At 55.4% G+C, this 17,325-nt stretch overlaps 2 protein-coding genes across 11 annotated transcripts in view; one reads left to right on the forward strand and one right to left on the reverse strand.

Annotated features, from left to right (window-relative positions):
• Positions 1-759, forward strand: part of BRD7 (bromodomain containing 7) — a 45,060-nt gene extending 44,301 nt beyond the window's left edge. For both annotated transcript variants that reach the window (XM_005902638.3, XM_005902639.3), the window contains exons 16-17: positions 75-218; positions 526-759. In XM_005902638.3, coding sequence (XP_005902700.1) covers positions 75-218; positions 526-581 — 200 coding nt within the window. In that variant the 3' untranslated portion in view covers positions 582-759. The remainder of the gene's footprint in view (positions 1-74; positions 219-525) is intronic.
• A 1,268-nt stretch (positions 760-2,027) lies between these two features.
• Positions 2,028-17,325, reverse strand: part of ADCY7 (adenylate cyclase 7) — a 64,080-nt gene continuing 48,782 nt past the window's right edge. For 8 of the 9 annotated variants that reach the window (XM_070388449.1, XM_070388452.1, XM_070388448.1 and 5 more), the window contains 16 exons: positions 15,565-15,756; positions 15,171-15,205; positions 14,616-14,699; positions 14,339-14,411; positions 12,859-12,956; positions 11,869-11,953; positions 11,371-11,496; positions 10,445-10,543; positions 9,310-9,503; positions 8,377-8,467; positions 7,883-8,038; positions 7,049-7,195; positions 6,146-6,250; positions 5,644-5,758; positions 4,737-4,861; positions 2,028-4,555 (listed from right to left, as the gene is read on the reverse strand). In XM_070388449.1, the coding sequence (XP_070244550.1) occupies positions 4,409-4,555; positions 4,737-4,861; positions 5,644-5,758; positions 6,146-6,250; positions 7,049-7,195; positions 7,883-8,038; positions 8,377-8,467; positions 9,310-9,503; positions 10,445-10,543; positions 11,371-11,496; positions 11,869-11,953; positions 12,859-12,956; positions 14,339-14,411; positions 14,616-14,699; positions 15,171-15,205; positions 15,565-15,756 (1,872 nt within the window). In that variant the 3' untranslated portion in view covers positions 2,028-4,408. The remainder of the gene's footprint in view (positions 4,556-4,736; positions 4,862-5,643; positions 5,759-6,145; positions 6,251-7,048; positions 7,196-7,882; positions 8,039-8,376; positions 8,468-9,309; positions 9,504-10,444; positions 10,544-11,370; positions 11,497-11,868; positions 11,954-12,858; positions 12,957-14,338; positions 14,412-14,615; positions 14,700-15,170; positions 15,206-15,564; positions 15,757-17,325) is intronic. The other variant, XM_070388454.1, reaches the window with a different exon arrangement.

Genomic DNA, 17,325 nt, shown 5'->3' on the forward strand with positions numbered 1-17,325 from the left:
TTTTTTTCAGTTATCTAAAGGAAGCACATTTCAGTACCTTGAACTCTCTTTCTGTTGTTTTTTTTTTCCCCTAGCTGAACAAGTGACCAATAACCTTAAGGAACTTGCACAGCAAGTAACTCCAGGTGATGTTGTAAGCACATACGGAGTCCGAAAAGCGATGGGGATTTCCGTCCCCTCCCCGGTCATTGCAAACAACCTTGTGGATTTAACGGCAGGTGCGTGCCTGTGTCTCTGGGAGAGTGGAGGGCTAGGGGACACCAGTCCTCTGCCTCCAGCAACATCTGAAAGCTGTTGTCTCTGATGCTAACGTGTGAACTAGTCGAGTTTTCTTTCCATCTTGTCTAAGGAATAAAGACCTCACACATTTGCGGGGAAAAAAAACTATAGTGATACACCTGCCTAGTCTTTAACCTTGAACATAGTGAAGAAGGGCTGTCAACAGTTACTCTGTTTTACTGTCACATCCCCTTTTTAATTAAAAGGAAAAAAGGTGCTAAATAAAGCCTTTTTTTTTTCTTTCAGATTTTGAAGAACCTAGAAAGACTGATGTTACTGAGTGTGAACCTGATGGGATTTGAATCTATCTGGTATTTGATTATATATTATGTATATATTTTTTTCATTACTTGGAAATGCTTTTCAGAAGATATTAAATATTTGTAAATTGTGTTTTTAATTAAAAACTTTGGAACAGTTAATTTTAATGTTCCAGAGATTGAACTTCTATTAGGTAATAAAGCTGAACCTGGACCATGAGCTGTATTGTACATATCAGCTGAGTTACCCCTTCACCCTTCCCTGGGGCTGAATCTGAGGAGGAAGTGATAGAGAAAAGCTTGGAGAATAAAACAGCCTTTTTCCTGACCATCCATTAAAAAGTTGCCCAAATCATTGAAATCCCTCATTTTCCCATATTTGCCTTTCTTCTCCTTAAGGAAATTATAACCAAATGGTTCCTGACTTCCAGATTTCACTTCGAGGATTTATTCAAAAAGTGGCCTTATGAGGAAGGAATGATTTGGACCTATTGGAACGCCGAGCAGAGAGTGGATGGGTGGGCCTGGGCAGAGTTCCTGCGGAGGAGGGATAGTGCTCCTGCAGAGGAGGGATAGTGCTGCTTCCTTAGGTTTCACGGGCAGGACCACGACTGAGAGCTCTTCTTTAAAATTACCATCCAGTGAGATTCCCATTGTTACACCATGAAAACAAATTCAACTTTAGAATTTACTAGCGTGTCCCCCACATACGTGTTGAGGACGATGTCCTTATGTGGGAGGACCAGGGCTTCCCACCACAAAAGCAAAACAAAAACCATGTCAGGAGTTTCATAGCACTAACTTGTCTGGTGTTCCTTTTTGGTTTATTTTTGCCATTTGTAGAGGGGTTTTCCCAGTATAATAAAAGGACAAGCCAAATAGGATACAAACTCAATTGTCCATGAATATGTAAGGAAATCACCAAGCTTAAGGAAAGTTGATGTTGCTATTTACTGTTTTTCAACAGGTCACCTATGACTCTGCCATGCCCCCTTAACTGAGACTTACCTACTTTTATCTGAAAGGCAACGGTTAAGTTCCTGAGCAGTTTAACTATTTAAGTAGGAAATGATACGTGGTCCTTTTCTATGACCAGGCACTAGAGGTAACCTAGTTCAGGGAACAAATCAAGTTTCAGACCCTACTCAGACTGTACGGAGCCCTTGTGTAAAACACCCAGGCTGGCAGCTGTTTTATTATTTTCTTGACTTTGAAAACTAACATTTAACAAGTAGGGTGAAGGAAAATTGAATCTCTCAAGAGAGTTAAGATGACCTAATCTTTCAAAAACATACTTGAAAACATATGCCAGAAGAATTAAAGAATCCATTCAAATATGTATTTATCAATATTTATCAAGTCTTTTTAGAGTTTGTCTCTCAAATATAATTCAGGCAGCAACCAACTCTTAAAACTTTCAATCTATTTAGCTAAATAGTTCCCAAAGACCAAGAAAAGATTCAAATTCAAAACACTCCAGGACAGTCAGGTTTTCCAGATTGCTGATTTAATCTATGAAAAGCTAAACAAAAGAGAAACACTGGTACTTTATAAAAATGAAATATAACATTTTGAAACAAATGTTACAGATCTATAAATATTCAGTATATAGAATAACCCCTAGTCGTTTCATGTACTGTCTCAAAGCATACCTCTATACATGTACACAATGTATACAGTGGTTAATGATCTTTTCTGTTAGGAGATTTTCTTAAGGAAACCAGAAAACTTCACTAGCATCAGTGAGGCCACCTTCGTAGAGATATGAAGCCTGTCCCTGACCCATAGAGAAGGTCAGTGTTAGGAAAAATACTTGTCTTGTCATAAAGCAAAATGACACCTGTGAACAAATGACTTGGTAATTGGAAAATGAATTTATAAAAAGTAAGTGATTTTTATGGTCAGTTATAATACACTATGATCTGAATGTCAGAAATTCAAAACTTAATATTATTCTTATCTGAGCACAGTGAAAGAAAAATACATAAATGGTAACCAATTATTTTTTAAACTCCCAATTGGGATTTCTCTGCTGGAGGCAAACAGTAATTTGTATGTTGCAAGAGTAGAAGCACGTCCACCTCAGAGAGGCCCAGCACACTGATGTGTCTACACTGGACCAGTGACAACCTTCGTGATCTCCGGGGAAAGCCCAGTCACTCCTGATTTCAAGGGTGTAGATTCCAGTGTAGTACTTAGATGAAGAATTGGTGTGTGAGAAAGGCAATTTAAGTAAGGTTTATCTCCCTTAGCAGCGTTTTCACCATGAAATCCCTTTAGGACAGCAAGCTCTCCTGATTCATTCCTCTTGTTCCAATCTCACGGGGTGCCTCAGAGCTGCCACCAGCCCACCCAACCCCCAGCACCCAGCACCGGCCAGCAGCAGGTGCGGCTCCCGTCCCCTCCCTGCCTTGGCTGGGGTGCCGGCTCACTCCACCGCCCCCGTCCCAGGCAAACTCGGCTGCTCAGTCACCTGTCTGCAAGGCCGTGTCATCTTTTGAAGCCTCATGAATGCAAGACTTTCCGTATAATTTCAGGGGAGTTCATGGATGACTTCTGGCTAGAATGCCTGCTATACAGTGAAGTTCAGCTGTATTAGAAACCCTGGAGATACTCTGGTTATAATGCAGTGAAGGCAGTTCAGAAAAGGGAATGGGCAATTTGGTCTTTCCTCATGTTAAAACACAGATTGACTTCTTTGGATTCTTTTGGAGCTGAGGTGCTATAAGACACCACACCTCACAAACCTGGCTTTTTCACTTGCCTGGATTCAGTCAGCTCAGAACATCCAAGCGCTTGTTTGTGAGAGGCCTGGCTTCCCAGATCCGGGAACCTCTGCACATGCCGATGCTGAGTAGGTCCTCCTCAGAGCTAGCTGTGATGACTGAAGGGGAGAACTGCAGCCCATCAGGTTCTCTCAGACGCCACTCCTCTCCAGTATAAAGCTAAGACAGACTGCAGGGTTGCAGGGGGCGCTCGGGAATGCATGAGGAGTCAAGGAAGGGCTGAGAGCTTACACCTTATTTTCTAAGGCTTTTCACTTATTAAACTTAATTCTGGCTTAAAAGTTGTCTGATTTAAGCCAAGGCTCTGCCACTCACTGCCTTGCTGTGGCGAGCCACGCTCCTTGGAGCTCCATCCCACGGCTGGGCTGACCCCGTGAGCTCACGTGGGGCAGTGGTCCCACTTGCGTGTCCGTGGTCACCAAGGAAGAGGCTACACCGGAGGGAAGAGAATTTATCTAGCGTCTCAGAAGCCATTTAGAGGGTGACACCTCAATAATGTATCCATGTTTAAACAGACACATGCCAAAGAGGAAAAGAAGTAAGTGTCCACTGTGGGGCTTTCTCCCTATTGTTTGAACCCATGTGTAGATGTAAAACAATCTTTCAACTCCATTTACCAGAATACCTATATGAGAAGTGTGCGCTCTTATAGCTGGTGTGCTGGGGGGAAAGGAATCCCACCCATCCTGGACGAGAAAAGACACGCTCCGCACGTGCAGCTCACAGGCCGTGGGCGGCGGGGCGGGGGGTCTCCAGGTCACGCCCCAAGGCCTCCTCCACAGCACCTGGGGGATGAGTGCACGGCCCACAGATGAGCTGTTCCCTGCTGGGCTGGAGGCTGCCCTGCAGACTCGGACAGCACAGAGGTTCTGGCTGCCTGTGTGGAAGGCCGGGTGATCGCCCCAAGCTGACAGGTCCCCTAGTGCAAGTCCAAGGAGGCCACGCACGCACAGCCACCTGCTCAGGTGGGGATGACCAATCCCTTGGACTGCCTTTGTGCCTGGTGTGGGGCTGGGCCTTCCGCCTGGCTTGCTTCAGAGAAGGAAATGGGTCTCCAGCATGTCTGGCACCTACCGAAAGCCCTCAGTTCAGCCCCAGGCCTTGGAACTTGGCGGTGTCCGTACAGACAAAGTAAGTCCTCAGTTCACCTTTGCCTTTGACATCAATCAGCCCGCGGCACTCACAGGAATACCCTAGTCCCTGGAGGATGGTACATGTCTCTTCAGTAACCTGAAAAGGAAAGAAGCCTAAGTCCTCAGAGGAGGAAGACCTGCTGTGGGAGGGACAAAGAGAAATTGGCCGACAGGGTCTGGTTTCCCTCCAGAATTTGGTGGCTAGAATCCCCTGGCAGACCGAAAGCCCAGGCTCCCTCACCTCCACTGGGCACAGGTTTCCCCAGGTGAGCTTTTACCTGGATTTTTCCAAGTTCTCCAGTGCTCTCCATTCGACTGGCAACATTGACCGTGTTTCCCCAGATGTCGTACTGAGGTTTTCGTGCCCCAATCACTCCAGCAATCACAGGCCCATGGTTTATGCCTAAAGATATTTGCAGTTGGCAGATCATAGAGACAGAGCCTCCAGCTATAGGGCTACAGAATCCACCCAGCTACCACAGAAAGCATTGGCAAAACCACTAAAATGAAGGTAGGGACGGTGCTTCCTGCATCTGGGACAGGAGATGGCACTTGAGATGCGAGGGGAGGGCTCCCCGGCAGTTCCTTTTCAGACTTGACGATGTGGAGCCTGAGTCCAGTGTTAACACTTCCTGTATCTGCTGTGTGTGTGTTACTCACTCAATTGCATCTGACTGTGACCCCATGGACTGTAGCCCGCCAGGCTCCTCTGTCCATGGGATTCTCCAGGCAAGAACACTAGAGTGGGTTGCCATTTCCTTCTCTAAGGGATCTTCCCTACCCAGGGATCAAACCCAGGTCTCCTGCATTGCAGGCGGATGCTTTACTGTATCTGTATCTGCTAATCACCTCTTAAACAGTAAATGGGCTTTAGCACTGACTGTATTAGCTATCAGGGACCACTTAGGTTAATAATTTTGCTTTGTTTTCAGGATATTTAAGGTCACCTGTTTACAACTGTGGATTCCCCGTGGCAATATATATTCCTGGTTACTTAAAGCCTTCAAAGAAAAGTAGTACACAAGGAAAGAATAATTGCCCAGTCATTGGGTTGTAAAATCAGAGAGGGATTTCTAAAGTTTTTCTAAACAGATGGCAACATACACCCAACTGAGTGGGGTTGCCAGGAGGCAGGGCTGCACAGTCCCACCCTGAGCCCCGGCGCAGTCCCTCCCAGGGCCTCACCGACTCGGAGGCGAAAGGAGTTGAAGGAGTGCCGATTGATGCCGTCCAGCTTGCTCATCAGGGCGGTGCTGAACTCCACCATGATGCCGATGTGGGCGTGCTGCCGCTCCAGGTCCTGCGGGACAGAGCGCTGTACGCGGGGCCGTGGGCAGCGTTGCCCTGTCTTCCTGCCTCCAGAGCACCCTGACCCGAGGAGCACTGTGTGCCAGCCTGGGCGTGAAAGCCACGGGGGGCCGCTGCCAGGCAGAGCGGTACCAACCGAGCCTCCTCCACAGGGCGTCCAGGACCCGAGCACCCACTTAGACTCCCCTCCTGGCGAGGGGCCCCCTGTCCCGACCCCTCCACCAGATCCTCTGTCAGGCTGAGCCATGAGCTCCTCTGCCCCTCCCTCAAAGGAGGGAGTGTGGAGAGGCGCCCCTTCAAGCACAGTGTCGGGCTGGGACTGTGCTCACTTCCCCGTCCTCTGGGGCTGCGGCGTGAGACCAGAAGAGTGGCTGAGTACCTGGTTCTCAGGCCCCGAGGGGACGCTGAGCCCCGCGGCGGCCATGTAGGTGCTGCCGATGGTCTTGATCTTCTCCACACCACTGAACTTAGGCTTTAGCAGCAGCTGCAGGACAAAGGGAAGCAGGGCCGTACAAGAGGGCTGCAGCCTGGGCTGGTCCCCGGTCCTGAGAAGGGGTAGGGTCCTCTCCCACCACCACTTCTAAACGCAAACATTTCTACCGCTGGGCCTTTGCCCTCTGAGTTCACACCTCCGTACAGGTGGGGACAGCCTCTGGGTTCTCTCCCTGCTCCTTTGTTCCCTGACATTCCTGATCTTTTTCATTCTCATCTGGTCTCATTCCTGTGTGCTTAGTTGCTCAGTCGTGTCCGACTCCCTGCAACCCCACAGACTGTAGCCCGCCAGGCTCCTCTGTCCCTGGGGATTCTCCAGGCAAGAATAATGGAGTGGGCTGCCATGCCCGCCAGGGGATCTTCCCAACACAGGGATCAAACCCAGGTCTCCAGCACTGCAGGCAGATTCTTTACTGTCTGAGCCACCAGGGAAGCCCAGTCTAATTCTTACTAAGATGCAAACACCCCACTACTCAACAGAGTCTACACAGGCATGCGGATTATTTGCAGCTAAGACTTAAGCCCAAACTGAGTGACTAACTCTGCAACAGACTGCCAGCACAGGCTAAGCAAGAAATCCAACAACTCTACAACCTAGATCTAAGCAAGCTGCCAATCACAGAGAAGATAACACATTACATGCTGAAGAGACAGAAAAGGCAAATGTGTGTGTACCTTTCATAATTTGTGTGATGTGTGTTCCCCCCAAGGGAGCCGCAGTGCACGTGTTAGCTGGGCCCGGGGCGCCCCGGGCCCGCCCCACCCTCTCCAGGCTGCGTGGAGACCCTACCTCGTCAAAGTCGGCGATGATCTCGTTGAGCAGGCGCAGGCACTCCAGCCCTTCCTTGTTGACGTCGCACTCTGTGTAGAAGACTTTAAAGTCCGGCACCGACGCAAACATGACACACACGCAGTCGTAGGACTGATGGTACCAGTCCTGGATTGGGGGAGGGGGAGACACAGGACCCATGGCCGCCTGGCCTCCTGGGAGCAGGGCGGCGGGCAGCCTGCGGCGCCGATCCCTCATGCTCCAGGAGCAGCTGTTGGCGGGGGCGGGAGGGGCTGAGCAGGTTCTCCACCTGACTGCCATGAGACTCAACTGGGGACCATTACAAAACAGGAGGCTCTAAATCAGTTTGTTGAGGAGGGTGGGACTCGGGTTGGTTTGGGGCTCCTTTAGGTCCCCTGTGTCTGCACAGCTGGGCTTGAGAACCCCCGGGTATAAATGCTAACAGTCAGGAGGCCTGGGTTCTCTGCTCGCTGGGCCTGAGTTTCCATAGACAGGAAACTCTGCTGCACAGAACTGGTAGAAATGCAAGTTTTCATCAGCAGATGGTCCGGATTACAAATACCTGGACGTGTGCTCCTTGCAACGATTCTGCCAGCCAAGTACTATCAGCCCCACTTAATATATGTGAAAACCAAGGCTCAGGGCAGTGAGACCTGAACGCAGGTCTCTTGACTCCGAAGCTTGTTTTCTTACAGCTAATGCCACACAGTCTCCTGGGAGCATCGGTGAGGCCAGTGCCACAGGAACCAAGTACAGAAAGCACCCTCCCTCCAGGAACCACACCCGTGCCTCGGGGCTCCCTGCCCAGAGTGACTAGTCCCTTCTTGTCCCCACCTCATTTAACTTGTCACCGATGAAGTGGGCAGCCACGTGCGCGGGCAGGACATTCTCTAGAAGAAGGCGGTTCACATTCTCCATTGTTTCAAACTCCTCGTGTTCCTTCTTGAACTTCTTCTTCCACAGACAGTCCAGGCGGCAATAATAGTCAATCTGTGGACAGGGGATATCTGAGTCCTGGCCGCAGTGAGCGAGGGCAGAGCACACTCGTAACCCCAGGGGCCACGGAGCCTCCCTGTGCCTCTGGCTGACATTGCCAACTCAAGAGCCGCCATGCGGTAGCCTTGAAACCCCCATCAGCCGAGACTTGCAATCCTCAAGTGACCCACACGATTAAATGTCACTCAAGTCCTGATGACTTAGGACCCCTGACCCCGGGAGCAGAACGTTCTGAAAGGACTGTGTCTTGTGTGCGGCTCCAAGTCCAAGGCCGCCCCCACCCCACCCACCCCGCAGCCTCTCTCCAAGCAGAGGGGCCTCCCGGGCTGCACCTGTCTGGAGAGCATGATGAGGGTGGTGTAGAACAAGACCAGGTAGAAATTGGTCATCGTCTTCAGATGCCATGAACAGGATGAGGAGCTGCTGGACACGAGGAGGAAAGGCAGATGTCACCCCCACTTCCCCTGGAAGCACCCCCAAATGTGGGCCCAGACCCAGTGCTCGCCCCTGGGAAAGTGAGCCAGATGGAGGGGTGCTGCCCTCAGAGCTCGTGTGCGCATGGCTGGCAAACAAGACGCTTCAGGCTGTAAAGCAAAGACGGAGGTACAGTGGAGGCTGACAGGAGGTGACATCGGAGCTGACACCTGGTCACAGGGAAGGGCCGTGGCAAAGTCAAGGAAAGCACTGCAGGCTGGTAGGGGGGCACCCAAAGGCAGCCCACGCTCCTCAAGGTGAGCGGGGCTTGCAGAAGGGGTCACAGGTGCAAGCCAGGCCCATGGGAACAGCAAGGCAGCCAGGTCTCTCTCCTTGGCCCACTTGAGCCCCCAGCCCCAGAATCAGGCACACACCAGCCCCTCCATGTGTCTGGGAACAGACCAGAGACGACCGCTCTCTGCAGAACTCTGAGACCCAGGACACGGCTCAGAGCCAGGCGCTGGGCTGAGGGCTGCAGCCTCCACCTCCCACCCCAGACTGGCCTAGAGACAGGAAGACCAGGTGGCCTCTGGGGACCGGGGACACACCCCCTGCCGATGAGTCACATTCAGTCCTGAGCGCTGCAGACCCAGGGCCACGGCTTCCCCTTCTGTAAAGTGGAAACCACGCCACCTGCCAGTCCAGCCCACAAGCTGTCCGGTCCACAGGGGACCGTGGATGCAAAAGCAGCCGAGTTTGAAATGGCACTGAGACCAAGCAAAGGGCGCTGCAGTGGGCCACAGTCAGGACGGGCAGCGGGCGGGGGGCCAGCAGTGAGGGATGGGGCTCACCTGAGGGTGCCATTGGTCCCGGTGAGGTTGCCCAGGCTGTGGCCACAGCAGTCCCACTGCCAGCTCGGGTAGACGTTGAAGAGGACCAGGTAGGCCACCAAGGCCACGGTCAGCAGCACGACCTTCAGCTCCAGGCTCATCCGCAGGAAGACAGAGCAAGCGATGAAGGCCAGGATGCAGCTGCAGGTGTAGTACTGGGGAGGCAGGGATGCCGGTCAGCCCACCACCTCCCGTCACCAAGAGGCACCTCCCGGACCAGAGGTCGCCAAAAGGAGGGACACCTTTAGCCACAGGGGACTCCATGAAGAACCAGCGTGTCTTCAGCATCTCTCTCCTGCCTCCCTTAACAAGGAGCAGGCAATGGAACCTAAAACGTTCTATAATATGTTGTTTTTAGCATAAGTTTACTTCCACTTACAGCCAATGAACTCACTTAAAAGGAAAAAAAAATGTAGTGAATGAAAATGCCCCTGCCATGTGGCCGTGACAAGTCTTGAGTTCTGCCAGGAGCTGGTCCCTCCCTAAGTGCATCTCCGCCCTTGTCAGTCTCCTCCTCAAGATCCTGCTGTGGCTCCCTAGCGCCCCCAGCATAAAGATCGACCTCCTCACCCTGGCCCTTGTGCTCTGCCCAGAGCTGGATCTAACCTACCTCTGGCTTCATCTCCCAACCGCCCCCCACCTCCTCCCTGTGACACAACCACCTGAAACCTCTGTGCCCACCACCTGCCTCGGCTGCTTCTCTCTGTCCCACCTCCTACCTCCCTGCCGACCCATGACCTTTCTGCCCTTCAGAGACCAGCTCAAATACCCCACAACCCGCCTCAAGTCCCTCCTTCTGTCCAGGCAGGCACTCCAGGCACGGCTTCTGGTGTCAGCCCACCTGGGCCCAGCCCTGGCTCTGCTGCCTCTGAGGCAAACCCGTCCCCCTCCCCACGCCACACCCCCATCCATGAAGGGAGATCATGACGGGTGGGCGTGGAGGGGGACAACCTTCTCGCCCTGGATGCAGGTGCCAGCACCCGCCCTGCACTCTCGCCTCTCCTGGGAGAGCCCACGGGCTCCGGAGCTCAGCACACTCTGAGTGTGCAGGGGAAATCCGAGTGTGGGCACGGGGCACGCGGAGGGACACACTCACCGGGAGGAGGTAGCACGGGCTCATCTCCCAGCCGCTCACAGCCCTCAGGCCTGTCTCGTTCCCAGCAGTCAGCCCCCGGTCCCGGAAGGGCATCAGGGGCTATGGACAAGACAAGGGCCCTGTGAGAGGTGGTCTGGGGGCGACCCAGGGTCTGCTCAGGCCAAGCAGGGCTGGGGGCAGAGGGCAGGGCCCGGGGCTCCACAGCACAGTGAGCATCTCCTGCCGGGCGCGGCTCTAAGCCCAGCCCAGGGGCACGGCACCCCGACCTCTTCCCACCGCAGCCACAGCTCCACTGCAGCAGAAGGCATGTGGATCCTGCCCCAGGGCCCCCAGGGCTGACTCGGAGAGAAGCTAGGAGCAGCGTTTTCAGGGAGTCCGCTTCTCCCCAGGGTGTGCTGAGGGAGGCGGTCACAGAGTCCCGAGTGCAGGGGACAGGGAGGTTGGGAGGAGATGCTGACTCTAGATGTGGGAGCAGGCAGGACCAGCCAGGACAAGCGCCATCTGAGCACGAAGCATGTGAGCCCAGCCCACCAAGTGGGACCCACATGCCCCCCAGCGCGTGCCCAGGGCAGCTCAACCCCAGTGAGGAGACAGGTCTCAGAGAGGCTGAGACAGGACCTCCTCAGGGGCTGGAGAAAGACCGGGACGTCAAGGACACTGTGGTGGCCGGGTGAGCGCTCTGGGGGCCCCGAGTCCTCGTGTGACCAATGCAGGCTGAGGAGCTCGGAGCCGCCACGGGGGCTGCCACAGGCCCGGCCCACCAGGCTGTGGATTATGGCCATATCAGATGCTGCTTTTAGGCAACAGGATTATGGGATTCTAGAACCTAGAAGTTCCCAGGGTCGAAGACTGGCTCCCTCCTCCTGGAAGTATGCTCAGCCCGAGGGGTCCTGGCCAGGCCCACCAGCCCCAGCCCCGGCACCCACCAGGTTGACGACAGCAATGACGAGCAGGCTGCCGATGGTCAGGATGGCCAGGGACACCCGCAGCAGGGGCTGCGTCTCCACGCTCTCGGCAATGGCTCGGAGCTTCCCCAGGGCCGGGCAGCACCTCTGTGGAATCACAGTGTCGTCACCGAGCACCCACAGCACTCAGGGGGCCCACAGCCCAAAGGCACAGCAGAGTGAGAGCTTCTGAGAGCTCTGAGCGGGGATCGGGGTGCTGTGCCTGTGTCCAGCCCAGAGCTCAGGACACATGTGAGCAGACAGAAGGGACATCCCCACCCTTGCAGCTGGGACAGCCATGGCCACTTGGGGACCACTAGCACCTACGAAAGAGGATCCTGGGAGGAGCCTCCAGGGCACTCAGCACTGTCCTCCAGGCTGGGGGTGCAGAGCTCGTGGGGAGGGGCTGGGGCTCGGGTCACGACCATCCTGACACCTGCTGGGGCCCGGCCAGCGCTCAGTCAGGGGCTTCCTGCTCACCAAGAACACATCGGCGAAGCACAAGCCTAGTACCAGCCCGAGCACACAGGCCACCAGCCCAAAGGACACACCCAGAGTCTTCATACTGGAGAAGAAGGAAAAACGTAAGTTTGAGGGGACCTTCTTCTCAGGGCATGTTCCCTACCCCCAGCACCTCAGCCAAAGGGGAACTCTGCATATTGTGGTCTGGCTGCCCCACAAAACAACACACAAGCCCAGGATCAACATCACGCCCCCTCCCCATTTCTGGGCCCAGTACACAAGAAATAAGTGGTTACACAGCCTTCAGCAAGCACATAAGCACATCTAAACGTGCTCCTTATTTCGTCTTTCTTAAGCATATCCTGAACCACAGTCCTAGCGGAGCCTTTGGCCTAAGCACCCTTCAGGAGGCCACCAAGGAGCTGACTTTACTCTCTCCCATGACCTCAGCCCCTTGTCCCTCTCCACCCCCTCCTCTGCCCCCCCTCATCAATAGAGCCCCCACCTCCACCCCAGAGCCTCAATTTCCCACACCTAAGAGGGAGACGGTGGCAGTTACGATTTTAGGAGTTGACCCTTCTACAACTCCAAACACCCAGGGCAACTGAAATGCCTCCAGGGCCACACAGATAACCGGTGACTGTAGCGGTGGGAGGCATGTGGGAGCAGGGAGGCCTGTGATGTGAGACAGCACTCACCTTCAATTAAAACGAAAAACTGCCATGGCTGATTCATGTCAGTGTATGGCAAAAACCACCATCATGTTGTAAAATAATTAGCCTCCAATTAAAATAAATAAATAATTTTTTTTTTTTTAATTAAAAACTGAACATTGGCAACTCCAGGTATGGGGACCACCGCACCCAGGCTGGTTTCTGCAGCTCGGAGGTCTAAAGTGACTACAGTTACTCACGGCCAGCCCCTTCTCCCAGGCTGGGATCTGTGGGTCCCCAGCCCTCCTCACCTGACCCTGGTGGGCCTGACCATCCGGCCCGGCCCCCGACTGACCTGTACAACAGCAAGACGTGGATGAGCAGGATGCAGATGAAGACAAGGCTGGCACAAGCGAAGTAGTAGCGGACCCGGGGGATGGGCGCCAGGCGGTACTGGGGGCAACAGAGACTGTGAGGGGTGGTCGGGCAGCCGAGGCCCCACCCACAGAGCCACTTGCCCTGACCCCTTCCCAGCTCCACCCTGGCTCTGGTTAATCATCTTTTTTAAAAAACACCCTTTCACCGCCTCCTTGACTTCACCGTGATGCTGTTACATCATCCTGAACAAACCTTCTCATTTGTTTCCGTTTTGCAGACTGTCTTTTATACTCAGAGGAAACCCCTTCCCCTCCCCTACCCAGCTCGGGTCTCCATCTTTATTTCCCTGAAAATCCCGTAGCCCAAGTGAGCTCCGGGGTTACAGTGACGGGGGCTACCAGTGGGTCTGATGTCACCCCAAACTGAGCAGTACAGCCAGGCCCGAGCCCCGAGCCCATGGGTGGGGGGCCCTGTGCTGCCCGCCCCTCCACACCAGGCAGATCTCTGCCCGCGGGGCTCCCGCCACCCGTGAGCAAACCGAGGCTCAGGGAGCAGGCAGCCCGTCTGGGTCTCCCAGCAGCAGGAGGCCACCAGACGGCTCTCCTGGTGACCGCGCCTGCCTTCGCGCCCCAAGCTCCCCATGCAGGGAGACCCCAACTCAGGGAGCCCCTGGAGGATGAAATGGGCACTACGGGCTGGGCCACCCTCTCAGGCCACACCCGACGCCAAGACGCTCCAAACCTCAGTCTGCGAAAAGGGTACTAGCACCCATCTCGGCCAGCAGGTGAGGGTGAAATGACCACGCGTGGGCCTTGGACGCTGCCAGAACCCACAGGCCCTCAATAAATAAGTGAATGGCGACTTCCCTTGTGGTCCAGTGGCTAAGACTCTGTCCTCCCAACGCAGGGGACGGGGTTCAATCCTTGGTCAGGGAACTAGATCCCACGTGCCACAACTAAAGATCTTGCATGCCTCAACAAAAAACTGAAGATGCTTCATTTCACAACTAAGAACGGCACAGCCAAATTTGAAAAAAAAAAAAAAACGGTCACTAGCGGGACACAGCGTGGTTTTACGGCAGCCAGATGGGGGGACCAGTTGGGCCCCATCAAACCAATACTAAGTTTGGGGCTTTTTCCTAAAAAGGTCAACACTGTCTGCCACTGTGTGCCCTGGCACCATCAGCTGAGGCCTGGCATACAGGGAGCAAAGCCTCCCAAACCCCAGCAGGCGAACCACTCCCGGGACACGGCAGGCAGAGCGGCGAGGCCAGCAGAGACCCCAACGGGCCTGGTGGACTCCCGACCCCACCAGCTGGAATGACTCAGCTGGAATGGCAGCTGGAATGACTCCCCAGCATCCTCCCCGAGCAGACCTTCCGGGGGTGTTGGCTGCCCCTGTCCCCTGCTCCCAGACCTTGGAGCTCCCCCTTCCTGGGGCTGCTCAGAGGTCCTCACCTCTCGCTCGAAGCCCTTCTCCAGGAAGATGGACCCAAAGGTAGAGAAGTCATCAGACTTGGAGCAGCAGGGTCTGTGGGGCGGAGACACAGCAGGCAGAGGTGAAGCCTGGGGGAGTTGGGGCGGGGTGACAGGGGCCACCCTCAGAGGAGAGGGGGGGTGTGGGCGGAGCACAGGGCCCACCCTCAGGTGGCCGCCCTGTGGACACAGCCCGTGGACACGAGGCACAAGGAAGATGGTCCCTGCTTGAGGGAGGCGGGGGTCTCAAGAGCCTTACCTGGTAGAGCTGAGCCCCTCGATGGCTGACAGCATCTCATCATCGTATGAGTCGTCCTCTGACCGCCCCTTGGGGGATACGCTTCTGGAATCAGACACCCACAGCGGCATCAGCCTGGGGATCTACAACCACTCACCCACAGGCAGGGGTGTGGATGAGATGACTCACCCAAAGTGGGGTTCCCAGGTGCCCACAGGAGGTCCCAGAGCCTCATGCAGGATGGAGGAGGGTCAGGCTGGACCCACTATGGCCCAGAGAGGGCAAGTGAAAGCCCAGCATCACACAGCATTACCCAGCAGCAGCCCAGCAAGAAGCAGAGGGCCGATCCTGGCCCAAAGTCTGTTTCACTAAATCCCGGGTATCCCTCACACCAACCCCAACAACCCCACCACAGGGTGAGTATACAGCAGGCATTCAAACACTGTCAAAGTTCTGGTTCCTAGAAACACTCTGACCCAAACCAAGGCGAAATCCACAGTCAAGGCTGAGCCTTGTGGAGCTGCCATTCAGGACAGAGGCCAGTCAGGCCAGGAAAGCAGGGGCCAGGGCACAAACCTGTCAGGGGTCCGATGGCGCCTCAGGGGAACAGCCTGGAAGGGAAAGGAAGAGAAGCTTATTCTCGAGGACATGAGCCTGGTGCAGGTCTTGGGACTGGGTCTATCATCTGGGGTACCCTCGGATGCATGGACCGTCCAGGCTGCAGGCACCTGGGACTGAAGCTGAACTTGGTCTGGGGAATCAGGAGGCCAGGGACATCCCCAGCCCCCTGGAGCATTCTCCAAATGCCCTCACTTCCCCAAGGGCCCCAGGAGGGAAGGAGGGAGGGCAGAGCCCAGAACCATCCTGCACATGCAGAGAGTGAGGCTCAAGACGGAAAGACCCCTTAGCATCTGCCCCCCTGCCCTTTCCCAGGGCCCCGGCTCCCAGCTCCCTGGGAGGAGGGTCCTACCTTGGGCCTCCGCCCATGGGACACAAGGGTCTCACTGCTGCTCACGCTCTCGCGTTGGTTGAGGTGCGCGAAGGGGCGAGCCGCCCCCCAGGACTCCAGGTAGCGCGTCATGCGCACGGACGCCCGCATCTTCAGGGTCGCGTCCCCCTTGTTCTTGGAGTTGTGCTGGCTGGGCTGGGGCGGCTGCTGGCTCTGAGGGCAGACACAGACACAGCCTTGTCCCATCCCTCCCTCCCTTCTCAGCCCAGGAAGGGGCCCCCACCCACACCCTGCTCCCTGAGAAAGGGGATGCTGCCCAGAGCACTGGTCCATCTGGAGAAAAGGGAAAATGACAAAGCAAACTGCTGGGGCTACAGCCCCTCGGGGACTGGTGGAAGCCCAGTGCACTCACCAGCTGGGCTCCAAGGAGGCCCCAGCTCGGGGACCTCTCCCTGCCCCATCCACAACCATGCACAGCCCCTCAGACCCAGCTCCACCTCCCCAGGGCAAGAAGTGGGTTAAGGTCCCAAGACCAAAGGCCCCGCTTGGCCCGTGAAAGTCCATTGGCCCCTCCCAGTGGAGGTACCCCGGGCAGATGGCGCCCAGGGAAGCCACAGGCATCCTGCCTTGCCCACCCTCATGTGGCCGGCACATGTCGTCCCCTGGCAGCAGCAGGAGGAAGGGGAGTGCTGGCCGGCAGCCTGGAGCGACAGCCAACCCAGGGCTGAACCCACACCCCCATGGGGCAGCACTCCAGGGAGTTCCACTCGTACAGCCCTCAGACCACAGCATGGGTCCACCATCCGCCACATGCCCTCTGTGCCCGTGCCAGGGATGTGGTAGCTCAGCCAGGCCCCAAGCGAGGGGCCCACCTTCCCCCCACCTGGAACAACCACCCACCTGGGACCATCCAAAAGGCCACCAGGGACAAGCTTGAGCCATCTTGAGTCCTCCCCCGACCGACGCTCCTGCCCTCCAGGAGTCCCGGTCTGCAGGGGTTCCCACAAACACCCACATGGACCGGCACCTACAGCCACAAACGCTTGTCAAGCCACAAGCAGCAACTTTCCTGGAAGCTTCTTGCCTCCTTCTGGGATAGAAACATTCTTAACCCCTGAGCCACATCTGTCTGCCGGCCAGAGGAAATAGCACGGGATTCTGTCCTTGTGAGGAAAGTCCCAGGGTCCGGAAAGCGAGCGTTGCCCGGCAGTGAGAGACCTGCCCTGGAAGTCAGGTGGCTGGGGGGTGGTCACATTTCTCTGCCTCCCCCTTCACTGTCAGCAGCCCTGCCGACAGGGCACTCAGCTCTTCAAGTTCAAGGTCACTGGCACGTTCTCACTTTCTCTCTTAGGACAGGGAAGCCAGATACTGTCCCTAAAAGTTCAGTGTGTACTGAAGATCCATCAGTTCTGAGTAAAAATGCACCTGTTCACAAGCAGGGCCCAGGGAGAGCTCACAGGCCCCCCTTCCAGCCACCTCTGGACACTCATCCACGGGGGGACCTCACACACCTAAGCCCACAGAAGCCAGAGCTGGGAACTGGCCTCCCGTCCATGACGGGTGATGAGCCCGAGCATCCGTGTGGTGTGCGCTGCAGTCACGAAAAGAGACGCGGGTGGTCTCTGAGCACAGAAGAGGTCTCCAAGCTACACTGCAAGGTTCGCACTGGTGGTGGGGAGGCGGGAGGAGGGGGCGCTACTCGGAGGGCAGAGTTCTTCCGTCTACTTACCCACATAGACAACTCTGGGGGGAACACACTCACCACACTGGCCCCCTCTAGAG

This window comes from Bos mutus, chromosome 18 (assembly GCF_027580195.1).
Source record: "Bos mutus isolate GX-2022 chromosome 18, NWIPB_WYAK_1.1, whole genome shotgun sequence".
Classification (NCBI taxonomy): Eukaryota; Metazoa; Chordata; class Mammalia; order Artiodactyla; family Bovidae; genus Bos; species Bos mutus.